The sequence below is a fragment of the Macrobrachium nipponense genome, chromosome 1, assembly GCF_015104395.2.
Source record: "Macrobrachium nipponense isolate FS-2020 chromosome 1, ASM1510439v2, whole genome shotgun sequence".
Lineage (NCBI taxonomy): Eukaryota > Metazoa > Arthropoda > Malacostraca > Decapoda > Palaemonidae > Macrobrachium > Macrobrachium nipponense.
Window position 1 is genome coordinate 117,547,628 of NC_087200.1, and position 13,308 is coordinate 117,560,935.

The 13,308-nt window shown below is 44.4% G+C and overlaps 1 protein-coding gene across 2 annotated transcripts in view; it reads right to left on the reverse strand.

Annotated features, from left to right (window-relative positions):
• The window catches only part of LOC135219578 (pre-rRNA-processing protein TSR1 homolog), a gene marked incomplete at its 5' end in the record, with an annotated part of 192,625 nt that overhangs the window by 18,633 nt on the left and 160,684 nt on the right, over nucleotides 1-13,308 (reverse strand). For both annotated transcript variants that reach the window (XM_064256460.1, XM_064256459.1), the window contains 2 exon segments: nucleotides 4,238-4,358; nucleotides 11,007-11,093. In XM_064256460.1, the coding sequence (XP_064112530.1) occupies nucleotides 4,238-4,358; nucleotides 11,007-11,093 (208 nt within the window).

The window sequence follows — 13,308 nt, forward strand, 5'->3', positions numbered from 1 at the left end:
TCATCCATTCCCTAACCGAGCATGAATCCTTCCCTAGAAAGGCTGACACTTTTTCTATGCCTTGTTGTTGACGTTCCTGGGACGGAAAAGCCACTGAATCCATCTGAATCCCCAGTTACACGATGGACTGTGTTGGGGTCAGATGTGACTTTTCGAATTTCACCAGAAGTCCCAGGGACGCAGCTAAAGACAGAGTCGTTTGCAGGTCCTTCAGGCACCGGGTCTGCGAAGAGGCTCGTATGAGCCAGTCGTCCAGATAGAGCGAGATCCTGATGTTGGAAAGATGGAGCCACCTCGCCACATTCTTCAATAAGATGGTGAACACAAATGGGGCCGTACTCAGTCCGAAACAAAGAGCCCTGAACTGAAATACCTTTCCTTTCAGGACGAACCGAAGGTACTTCATTGATTGGGGATGTATCGGGACGTGAAAGTAGGCGTCCTGAGGGTCGAGTGATACCATCCAATCTCCAGGTCTTAAGGCCCCCAGAACTGACTGAGGTGTCTCCATCTTGAACCTCTGCTTCTCTATAAAGAGGTTCCCACGACTTACGTCCAAGACCGGCCACCACCCTCCCGACTGTTTCGGAACTAGAAACAATCTGTTGTGAAATCCTGGCGTTGCCAGGTCTAAGACCTGTTCCACTGCTCGCTTCTCGAGCAGGTCGAAAAGTATCTTCCGCTTTTCTCGAGGATACGACGGGGACAAGTCCCTGGGAGTGGAAGTCAGCGGGGGCGACTTTACGAAAGGGATTTTGTACCCCTTCTCTAAGATGTTGAGAGACCAGGTGTCCGCCTCTCTCTCTCTCTCCAGGCTTCTACAAACAACTGCAGCCTGGCTCCTACCGGCGACTGAAGGACGGATCTCTCACTTCTTGCCCCTAGACTTAGCCGGGGCTCTACCTCTAGGAAGACTTCTTCCTCAGGGTGAAGATCTAGCTGAAGTTCCTCCACGAAAGAGCTTCTGCTTTCTAATAGATTGGCCTCCTGAAGACATGGAAGGGCCAGTAGGACGTCGCGACGACTGAGCCAAAAGGTCTTGAGTGGCTTTTTCTTGAAGGCTTACTGCCAGATCCTTCACCATAGCCTGGGGGGAAGAGATGGCTCGAAAAAGGCGCATACAAAAGCTCTGCCCTCTGTGAGGGAGAGACAGATTTAGCTGCAAAATTGCAATAAAGCAATCTCTTCTTCAAAACACCTGCTGAAAAATGAGAGGCTAACTCCTCCGAGCCATCCCTGACGGCCTTGTCCATGCATGACAATACACTGGACAGCTCCCCGAGGCTAATCGAATCTGGCTTACGAGACTGGTTGTCTAACACTCCCAGACACCAGTCTAAGAAGTTGAAGACTTCCAAGGACCTGAAAAGGCCCTTCAAAAGATGATCCGGTTCTGAAGTCGTCCACGAAACTTTAGCTGAAGCTAAGAGAGATCTCCTAGAGGCATCCACAATGCTGGCGAAATCTCCTTGCGCCGAAGTAGGAACCTTCAGTCCCAACTCTTCACCAGTTTCGTACCACATCCCTGCCTTACCGCTAAGTCTAGACGGAGGCAGGGTGTGTGTGTCCTTCCTTGTGCTTTCCTAGATTCCATCCAGGTGTTAACCTTACGGAAAGCCCTCTTGGTCGATAGCGAAGTCTTCATTTTAACAAAACCAGGCGTCTTGCTTGCTTTCGACGAAGAAAACTGCGAGGGAGGAGAAGGCAGAGCAGAAGGAAGGAAGGTATCCCCAAACGAATCACAGAGAAGCCGAGCCAAGACTTGGTAGTCCGAAGAAGCAGACGTCGAAGGCTGTTCTCCGTCAACATCTTCAGAAAAACAGCTTAATTCCCCTTCTTCCTTATTCCTTACCAGAGTGAAACCCCGAAGGAAGAGGCAAAAGTCCTTTCGCTCCGAGTCTCAAATCCGAACGATGTCGAGAAGAAGTGGGGAGCGGACCCGAAACAGAATCCTTCACAGTCACAGGGTCAGAAACCAAAGCTTGAGGTGAACGTGATGTTGCACGAAGTCGTGAAGCGTCAGCAAGAGACTCAGGGAAAAGCGTCCGAGTGAGAGCGAACTTCCATGTACGCGTCCAAAGCGATCTTACAAACTCCTCTACAAGCGTCCAGCGGAGCGTCCATCCTAGCGTCCATCTGAGCGTCCAAACAAGCGTTGAGCGAAGCGTCCCTCCGAACGTCCCGCGAAGCGTCCTGAAGAACGTCCCGCGAAGATTCAGGTCCTGCATCCTGACGAGCGTCACGTTGAGCGTCGACACGAGCAGAAAAGGAAGACGCTCTTTCCTTACAAGGATCAACATGTACTGAAGTCCGTCCAACAGGTACAACTTCGTCGTCCGCAAAAGCGTTGAGATCAGAATGCCGATCGTCCTCTCGCCGAGAAGAGAGGGGAGCGCGATGAGACCTCTCTCTCTCCAAGGGAGCAAGAGTCAATTGACGTCTACCGCCACCTCTAGACGAACACTGATGAGAAGAACGAAGTCTAGAGGGCGAAACACCAGGAGACGGGGAAGAACGAGGAGAAGGCGGAGGAGACTGTCTGGTCCTTTTGATCAGCAGTCTGTCGTCCTTCCTGCGACGAGGAACCGTCTCCTTCTGCTTAAGCAAAGCATCCGGTTGACGTTGCATAGCGAGGATGATCTCAGTCTGGGAAGTCTCCTTACGAGGAGAAGAGCTGTGCCTGTGAGAAGGCGAGGGGACGCCTTCTTCCTTCTCACAGGAAAAGCCCTGGCTCTAGAGCGACTGGGGCGCTCGAAGGCGTCATCGTCAGATGACGTCCTAGTCTTCTTCTGGGGCGGAAAAGCTACGCTTTCCGGAGAAGACCGCCAATCAGGCAAAGCATGACGTGAAGCGTCTTGATCTTGGAAGGTCCTCTTCAGAGGCCGCCAATCCGGACGAGATTCCCACCCCTTGCGCGGGGAGGACGCGTCAGAGGACGAAAAACAATCCTTAAGGAGGCGTGCTCGAGCACGCTCCTTGGCAGCCTGGGAAGCGTCTACAGGAACTGCTGAAGGGACGTCAGATCGGTGGGGGATCCCCGTAACCCTCCTTCGGCTTTCGACATGCCCTCTCCCTGAGTCCTGGGAGTCCGGCAGAGGTCCCAGCCTAGAGGCGCTATAGGGCCGATCTGACGCCCCCTCCACTTCACTAGGGGCACTATCACTGCACTTAGCACTTTGCCTATTTTCAAGGGCAAGCACTTTGGATTCAAGCGTCTTCAACGAATCCAAAATAAGCAAAAAGGCATTACCCTCCGCAGACACCACTTGAGGGCCCGAAGGCAACACTACGGGGTAGGAGTTACAAACTCTACAGGAGGGTTAGAAGGGGATACATTAATACCCTGTCTGCTAACCGATTTACTCCTGGAGGAAGACCTCCTGATCCTGTCACGCTCTAATTTATTAACGTAGGATTCATACGTCTTCCATTGCAAATCAGTTAAACTTTCGCATTCAGTGCAGCGAAAATCATGCATACACACTTGTCCCCTACAACCTTTACATACTGTGTGAGGATCAACCAAAGCCTTTGGTAGCCTCACCTTACATTCATCCTTCATACACACCCTGGCGCTAGCCAAACTAGACCCAGACATCTTATTTAAGGAAAAAACCAAGCCAAAATCTAAACAATCCACAGTCAACATATGCCTAGCTATCGATCCAATATCAAAAAACCAAAAAGGCAAGAGGATACTCAAGCAATAAACAGTTTTCCAAAATCCTGAGGCGGAAGTGCTGTAAACAGTTGTTTACAACACCGGCAACAGAAGAAATCTGATAGAAAATGGGAATGGTTCCTGATACCCGCCTCCCAGCGGCGGGAATGGGTACTAACCACCCTACTCCCACTACATGTGTCGTAAGTTTTTAGAAATTCTGTCTGACTTCAGAGAATACAGCTATATATATATGACAGGTAAGTTTCATGAACAAAACTGACTTTTTAAATCGCTGTGTCATGATTCATGCACGAAACTCAACATTACCGGACGGAGTCAAACCTGTACTGGTAATCATTTGGACTGTTAACTAGTGACATCATACCCCTTTGAGAGCTGGCCATTCACTGGCATGCAGTGGGCAGGGGCTTAGCTGCAAGGCTAGGTGGATTTTGCTAGAGTGGATGTATTTGATTACCCATTTATTTTCATGCAAAATATCACAAATGCACCTTGAATGTTTGATGCATACTTAGTGAAAACAGTATGCTTAACATGTTAAAAATTACTCACCTAATGGCTCTTTGATATGTCCTCTTCGACCCCATTTTGTGCGGAGTTCTACAGGTTTAAACCACAAAACATCCTCTCTATTGAAGAACATGAAGCGTACCACTGCAGTTTTACGATTAACCTGAAATGAAAATTCTGATAAAGATCCCAATGGTATAGAGGTAGTATCCATGAAATGAAAGTTTAAACGCTGAATAAAATAAGAAAAATCTAGTTGTTAAAAAGGGAAAAGTGTAAAGTGTTCATTACATGGTTTAGTTTTTAACACAGTATAATTATTATGACTAAAATTTAAACAAATTTACTGTGAGAGAAACAATGAGAACTTTATTATTCTATAAAATTGTTAAAAGAGACAACCAAGTCACATTTCTAAAATGTCACAAGACTTGACCAAGAGAATTTATAATTTCGTTAGGTGAAAACTGACGCAAGATGAAGTATGACAGGTAAATGAGGTATGACCATTGGAAACATGAAAAGTAACTAGAGTACTGCTCTTTGATCATGATGCTGAGAGCATTACAAGTGAGATGATGCATCAAAAAGAACTGATCTCTTGACTTATGGTGAATGGCATTAACAATTACCAAATTTTTTCATATAAGTTAATCCACATTTACTTTTCAAAACTGGTTTATCCCTTGCATGGATGACATGCTACAAAGCAATCATAATTTACTGAACATTTCCTAAAAAAATTACTACAGTATGCTATTTGCTATGAATTGTGATCATCATGAAAGAGACAGTGGTAGCATACTTCCCAAGTAATTACTTAACTAATGATTATGCTTGCATGGCATCCTAAATTCAAAAATTCACAAAAAAGTGACTGTTGCAATGTGGGAGTGACAGGCCCTGCCATTACAATAGGGAGCTAGTGAGCTACCAAAGCCAATGGCGTCACTCTTATTTATTGCCATAAAGTCCATGAAAAACAGAGGGGAGGAGGGCTGGTTCTGATTTAATTACTTGGTAGGTATATTTATAAAACTTAATTTTTTAATATAAAAATGTAATTTTTATACAAGTAACTTACCGAGTAATTACTTAGCTGAATCCCACATTGCAAGGGGGTGGGGGTGGGATGAATGGACTAGATTAACTCAAAGCACTAAGAAGTGTTATTGCTGAACTAGATGAATGGCTAAAACTAAGTGTTTGTCACCGCTTACCTGATAAGCGAGTTACAGCGGGAGATGCTACCTCTGGTGGTGCTCATCTTACTCAGTAATAGCATTTCCAGGAGTTGCCTCTACATCAATGGAAGTCTTGCAACGGGGGAGCTACCTGACCGTTGACAAGACATAATACAAAGGATATATACCCTTGCCATGGGTGCAGTACCAAAATAACAAGACCAGAGAACTTCCTGTCACCAACCAACGTTAAAATAAAACTACTAACCTACCAACGAACTGGTGGGTCCTCAAGGTACCAAGTACCCGCCAGGCTCCACAAAACTGGACATCCTTACTCACAAGGAGAAGAGATGGAAGAGAGATTGTGTCTCTATTGCTTCGTCACCCAAAACCATTCCAGCCACCGCCAATGGACCAAGGGTACTACAATTTTCAAACACCCTTTTACTTTAAATGAAAGAATGTGATGCAAAGATAGACTTACATCTCCAGTAAGTTGATTGAAGGATTGCAGGTGCCAAGTTATGCTTGAAGGGGAGAGAGGTGGCAATCACTTTGACCTAATGAGTTCTGACTTTAAGCAACCGGGAAAGAGGTCTCCTGTGTCTGGGAATAAGCTCCAGATATCAGGTCTCAAATGAAGAACAATAGGGTGTTTTTGGGAAGCAGAGGAGAGGGATTCTTGACAGAACAACAGAGGTTGCTTGAAGGTCCCCTGATCTTCTCCGTTCTATCCAGGTAGCACCTCAATGCTCTGACCAGGCCAAGGACTTTCTTCCTCGTCTGGGAAAAGGATATCTATCAATTTCTTTATATGAAAAGAGCGAGGCCGTTGTTTACAAGGCTCCTCGTTCTTGGCTAGGAGGCCCGTGGTGAAAGAGCAGACCGCATCACCTTGCGAGAATCCAACTCTTCTGTGTATAGTACGTAAGTCGCTCACGTGTGTCATGAAGATCTTGATTAGTTGAAAGATCCAGATTGCAGTGCTTAAAACCAGAGGAAAGTATGGCTCGGTAACCTTTAATCGTGGAAGATGAAAGTTTCTTAGAAGTCCTTAAGTAGAGGAGAAAATCCATAAGCTGGGCAACAGATGTCTTGGAAGACAAGATGTGATGTCTGAAGCACCATCTATGGAAGTCGACAGGTAGATGTTGCAAGTAGACTGGCGTCTGCACTTTGCAATAGCCTCTGCAGTGGTTCTTGAAAATCCATTTGCTCTGAAGAGTTTCCTGACAGTCTGAAGTCTGTCAGAGCGAGCATGGACAAGCCTCGGTGGCATCTCCTGAAATGCTGTTGTCTGAGTAGCCATGGTCTTAGGGGGAGCAGTTGTAGGAAGTCTACCGGAAGACCCAAAAGGTCCAGGAACCATTCCATTGTGGGCCAGAATGGAGCTACAAGGGTCATTGACACATTGGTGTGAGATGTGAACTTGTTCAGAACTTCCATGATTAAGCTGAAGGGAGGGAAGGCACAGGAGGTCCAGGCCTGACCAATCTATCAATAGCGCATCTATCACCCACACCAGAGGATCCAGGGCTGGGGAGCAAAAGAGGAAGGCAGTTGTTCCTTGAATTTTGTGAATAAGTCTATGAGGGGTCTGCCACACAATCTCCACAGGTCAGAGCATATCCTATCAACCCGAGTCCATTCGGTGGGAAGGATTTAGTCTCCAACGGCTCAGCATATCCACCAGGACATTTAATTTCCCCTGAATGAAGCGGGTGACAAGTGTCACTCAAATCTAATCAGCCCAAAGCATCAGCTCTTTTCACCTCTGACAGAAGGAAAAGGAGTGCATGCCCCAGTTTCTTGATATACGACAGGGCCGTGGTGTTGTCTGCATGCACAACCACCGTCTTTTTGCACATGTATGAGGAGAAATGACGCAGGCCTAGATGAATGGCCTTCAACTCCTTTACACTGATGTGGAGCTTTGTTTCTTCCGGAGACCATGTCCCGGAAATCTCCAGAGTACCTAGGAAGGGCTCCCCAGCCTAGATCCAAGGTGTCCAAGTAAAAATCCAGATCAGTGTTAGGATGAAGAAGGGATCTCCACTGGGAAAATCTTCTCCTATCCCAATTGGCTTTGAGGAAGAATTGAAGATAGCGACCCATCCACTGCAGGGCTGAGCACGACTAGTGAAAGAGGAACTTGTTGAATGACTGAATACAGTTTGGACTCTTTTGGGGGACGGAAAAGCCTGAGAAGTCCAAGAATTAAGAATCATCCACAAATAACAAGTCTCCTGAGACGCACCAACTGGGACTTCTGGAGATTTAGAAGGATTTCCCAATACTTCAGAGAGATGAAGCATTGTCTGAAGGTCCTTCATGCACTGTTCCTTTGACGTAGAGTGAAGCCAGTCGTCCAAATAAAGGCTGATGTAGATGACTGGTAGGTGAAGTCATTTGGCGAGGGGGGGAGAGAAGTCGAGAGAACACTTCAGGGGTTGTGAAGAGGGTGAAGCAGAGGGACCAAAATGAAAGACCTTCCCTTGGAAGACAAACCTGAGGTAATTACTGGATGAATGGGGATATGAATGACTGACTGGATCGCTTGAACTTCGCCTTGAAGCGATTGAGGGTGCTTACATTTGGTACTGGTCTCCAGCCCCCTGATGTCTTGGGAACTAAAAACATGTGATTGTAAAATCCCTGAGAATGGATGTCTACTACTTCTATGGTGTTCTTCAGAAGGAGGGAGGATACTTACTTTGAAAGGGCCACATGCCTTTCTGAGCCTCTCGAATATGCTGTCAATGCGATGGGAGAGACTAAGGAGGGGTCTCCGAAAATGGGATGCAGTAGCCCTCCTTTAAGACCCTGACAATCCATAGCTCTGCTCCTCTGGGACCCAGGCAAGAAGCCTGGCACCCACTGGGGCACGAAGGACATCTGGCTCACTTTAGGTTGGGGCTTGGCAGCGGAGTGTTTCTTGACAGACTTTGACTGGAAGCACAGGTTGAAGTGAGGTCTCAGATGAGATTGGGGTCTCTTCCCACTAAAGGGGTGCTGCTGGAGGGGAGAGACGAACTTAAGACAAAAGGGCGCAGATGAGGAAGGCTTGAGACATGAAGACTGCATCAGAAGATCCTGGGTAAACTTCTTCTGCAGGTCTGAAGCGATCTGCTCTACCAAGGCCTGTGGGAGGAGTCCAGAGACATGAAAGGCAAGGCTGACTTCTGTGAGGGCATAAACCTTCGTGAAAGAAACAAACACCAAAGATCCCTTTTCTTCAGGAGCCCAAAGGTGAAGAGAGATGCAGGTTCCGCAGAACCCTCTAAAACAGCTTTATCCACAAATGAAAGCACCCTCAGATCTGCAGAAAGGCAGTCGGCTAACCCTGTGGCATTCTCAATCTTCTTAGTGAGCGCTCCCACTGTCCAGTCCCAAAAACTGAACACATTGCAAGAGATCGGAGTGCACCCGAGACTGAGCTCTCAGGTGTGGGAGCCTCACAACAATACAGTCTGCCTTAGGTCTAGGGGAAGAATCCCTACTCCTAGAGACCCTACTTTCATTCCAAATGGCTGCCTTCCTAATCCTGTTCTTTAACTTATTTAAGTGAGACTCCAAAAGCTTCCACCTACTTTTGTCCCAGTCCTTACACTCATCACGGGTAAGATCTTTCATACACACCTGTTCCCTACACTTGTTGTATATAGTGTGTGCGTCATACCAAAGCTTGGTCAACCGTGTCGTGAAGGCTGGAAGCGCTAGAATCATACTAAATAACAAAAGCTAATTGTGAAAGAGATAAAGAAGCAAATCAAACCTAGCCAAAGACAAAAGTCGAAAAAGAAAACCAAAGCGAGTACTTCACTGACATCAGCAAAACCCGGCGAACATGAGTTCAGGAGTCGGCAAGATGATGTGCTTTCGACTGCATGGCATAAATAAGAATGATGCTGTTGGCCATTCCGGCATAGCAACAGTCACTTGTTTGCGAATTTTTGAATTTAGGATGCTGTGGGAGCATAAGCGTTAGCTGAGTAATTACAGGCAGTCCCCGGCTTACGACGGGGGTTCCGTTCTTGAGACGCGCCGTAGGCCAAAAATCGTTGTAAGCCCAAAAATCATCAAAATTCCTAAGAAAACCTTACTTGTAATGCTTCTGGTGTATTAAAAACTATGTAAATTGCATTTTTATGGCATTTTCATAAAAAAAATCTTTAAAATATTCATTATTTAGCATTTTTGGAGTCATATTTCTTCTGCCAGATCGGCGTCGTAAGTGCCGTAACCCTGGAAATAATTTCGGATGAATAAAATTGAAAAGTGTTGTAACCTCTGAACATCGTAAGCTGAACCCATCCTAAGCCGGGGGCTGGCTGTACTTGGTAAGTTACTTATAAACGTAAATATATAAATTCAGTTATATATAAACAATAATTAAAATGCATAAAATTAGATGTGCTTTTTTATTTCATCTGAGCAGCAGCCAAGTGATTCACCTCAGAGATAATGTTTCCCTCATTCTACTGATCTCTCATTTTGCCCTTACACTGACATGATAGTTCAGTCACATGCTATCACTGTCTGTGTAAGCTCACTTGTCATGTTATCATTATTGTTTACTTCCTTGAATTCCTATAAATATGTGATCAAATCATGGAAACAATAAACTTTCCTAACTGGGAGATCCTGGAAAGTCATTCCTTTATGTTTTTATATGTACAGTCCATTTCTGAGGTGGCAGGGATGAAAAAAACTGTCCATTAGGGCAATACATACTGGCAAAAGAAAGGTAAATTTGCTACCTTAGCTTGTGGCCCTACAACACCAACAGTTTCCTCTACTATAGTGAAGTACAATCGTTTAGTAAGCAAAGACAAAAAGCTCCATCACTTCTATAACAAATAATGGGCGAATCTACGCATGCCTGTGAAGATGCTGCAGGTATTTCCACCAAATATGCAGTTGAACAAGTGATATACTCCAGAACAAGATCTTAACTGTGATGAAATAGAACTGTTCTGGAAAAAGATGCCAAATCAAACATACATTCAGAGTAAAGTAGGTTACTGGATTCAAGTCACGGAAATATGCTTGCATGGAAGGATGGGTGACGTATGGATTTTAAACTTAAGGCCAGGCACAGTCATTTGACACTTAGATCCTCATGGTGACCCACTGTACCGACCCTGGGTCATATGATTAAGCCAGACACCATAAATTGGGCTCAGAACCCAAGTCCTGGCGGAACTCGAGAAAAGCCATCTCCTCATGTTACAGCAACACAAAACGCAGGTTGCCACCATTTAAAATATATTATTTCACCTTTATCACCAAAGTGCCAATATATTTGAACCAGAAAGGATTAGATTTTAAAGTGCTAAGCTATCAAAATTGGTGATGAAATGGAGAAAGACAGAAATACTACAGGTAAATAACGAGGGTCCAATTAGCAGACAGTGTAGATTTACAATTGAGATCCTATGAAAGCTTGAAACACTTTTAGCACTGATTCAAAAAGTCTACAATTACAGCTCTTGTGAAAAATGTCATGGATATGTATCTAGAAATTATCTTTTCTAATATTTCATAATTTGTATATGTAATTTGCATGAAGGGGGTTGTCCTAATATAATGGATCATTTCCAAACATTGAGTCTGAAACTTACCTTAAATGGGTGGCCACTAAGCACTACTCTTTTGATTACCATCCTCTTGGGATCAACACTCAACAAGGATCCAGTAGCAACTAAGTCCTGAAAAAAGTTTTTACTACATAAGTACAATGTCAGAGGTATTTATTATAATAATAATTAACAGTGTATGTACAGTATTTGCAACGGAAGACAAAATTCAAAAAATATCACTTGTATTATAGTTACTAGTATTATGCATAGTTGTTTCATAAAACCACAGTAACTTTTTTAGATCCTTAAAAATGTTTGCAGTACTCAGTACATGTAAAAAAATGTTTGCAGTACTTAGTATATGTAAAATAAGACTTAAGATAACAGATAATAAATAAAAGTAAAGCAATGAGGCAGAGGCAAGCTCTAACAGTTCTGGTACCAACCCTTAGCAATGGCAACACAGATATTAGACAGCAGATCCATATACTAGTGCAGCACTGGTTATGGCTCCTGACATCATCATGACTGGCTAATAAGGATCTGGTCATGCTGAGCTGAAGTTCCAACTGTAAGCAGGGTTCTGTATGGCTTCTGGCATTGGCATGACCCTGGCCTTAAATGTGGTTCTACTGTTACATTAAGAGACCCTGTGAGGTGAACTGCAGACAAGTGCCACTTCCTTGCTTGAACCATCGAAGGATGGCTAGCATTACCATATTGAGAGGAGGTGACCATGATCCCACCAACCAAATGTCTCTCTTCTGGAGGTTTGAGTTTTTGAAAGACAAAAAGACAGCCATTAGCTCCAGGAAATTGTTATGAAAATTCCTCAAAGTAGCTGACCACCTCCTGCCCCCTGACAACACTCCCATATTCTCCCAACCTGTCAACAAGGCATCTGCGTGTATTGTCACTTGTACAGACTCAGGAGTTATGGTGACCTGTTTTGCCAGAGATTCCTTCCTGGACTAAGACCAAAATATCTCCCAAACTTTTTAAATCTTTTGATGAGGTTGGTCTCACATCTTGTTTGTTGCATACAATAGCCAAAGTTTGTTCACATTCTTTTGTTGCAATCTGAGTATTGGATCTAATACTGATGCAAATTGCAACAGGCCCGGCATATGTTTAAACTGCAGTTTAGAAACCAGGGTTGTGCAAGGCACAGTTTGAGGACTTGGCTTTTTCTGTTTTGAGTATGATTGGGAGAGACAACAGGTTGTAGAAAGTATCCCATCACAGTCCCAAGTACTGAAAGCATCTGCTGAGTCTGAGGCAGGATTTTTCCAGTTTATCATGGAACCTTTTCACTGTAGTCTGTTGACCATTGCTCTTAGCTTTTTCAAGCACACTTTTCTTTTGGACCCCCAAATCAACCAGTCACCTGGGAAGGCTATTAGTTATATTTCTGATTTCTCAAATAAAAACCGTTGCTAATTTTGTAAAATTTCTTAAGGTAATGTTTAGCCCAAAAGGGCATGACTTTGTACTTGTACATATCCTTCCCTATCCAGAATCCTAGGAAGGGGTGGAAGGGAATGGTGACAGGGACATGCCAATATGCATCTTTCAGATCTATAGCAGTCCAAGTCCCCTTTGGAAGTTTGAACGTACTAGGGCAATGGTGCTATCCAAAACACTTTGGCAAACAACATGCTTGTTCAATGTTGATAGGTCTAGGATCACTCTTTATTCAGAGGAATCCTTTTTGGGACCACTTCACGAGACGTGGTGAATATGCTTATTTCTCTGAGGCTCCCGTTAACAGGGCCTTTCTCCACATAATCCTCCAGAGAGGAGTTTGATTTTTGGAAGAACCCCTTTACAGGAGGGGGAGGGATGAGACTGTTTCCACCCCAGCCTGCTTAAAAATAATCCTGTATCCCCAAGGGGAAGATTTCCATTGGCTGTAATGTCATAGAAGTTGACTCCCAACCCTACCATTCCTGTTGATATCCGCCTCTTCCTTTGTCTTTGCCCTTGATAGACATTCGAGGTGTTGCTTTTGCTTTTCCTATAAGAAGGTCTTTGAATCTTGTGAAAAGGATTTAGTTGAATTGGCTGATTCGTGTATTCTTAGGAGCTTATTCCTTCCTGCATTAACTGAAATCTGGGCTAATTTTATAAATAATAATTTTTAAGACAAAATTTTGAGAACATTTTTCATACAGAGCTCTTATCTACACTGAGTTTCCCCCTCTGATTCCTTGTGTTTCATGGATCAATATAATGAGGACCTGCCCAAACACATGCAGTACCACTATCTGTGTGCCATTTTCTTTTCTCAATAAGACATGGCACACAAAAGGGATAAGTAATAGGTTTGTGTGAAAGAAAAAGT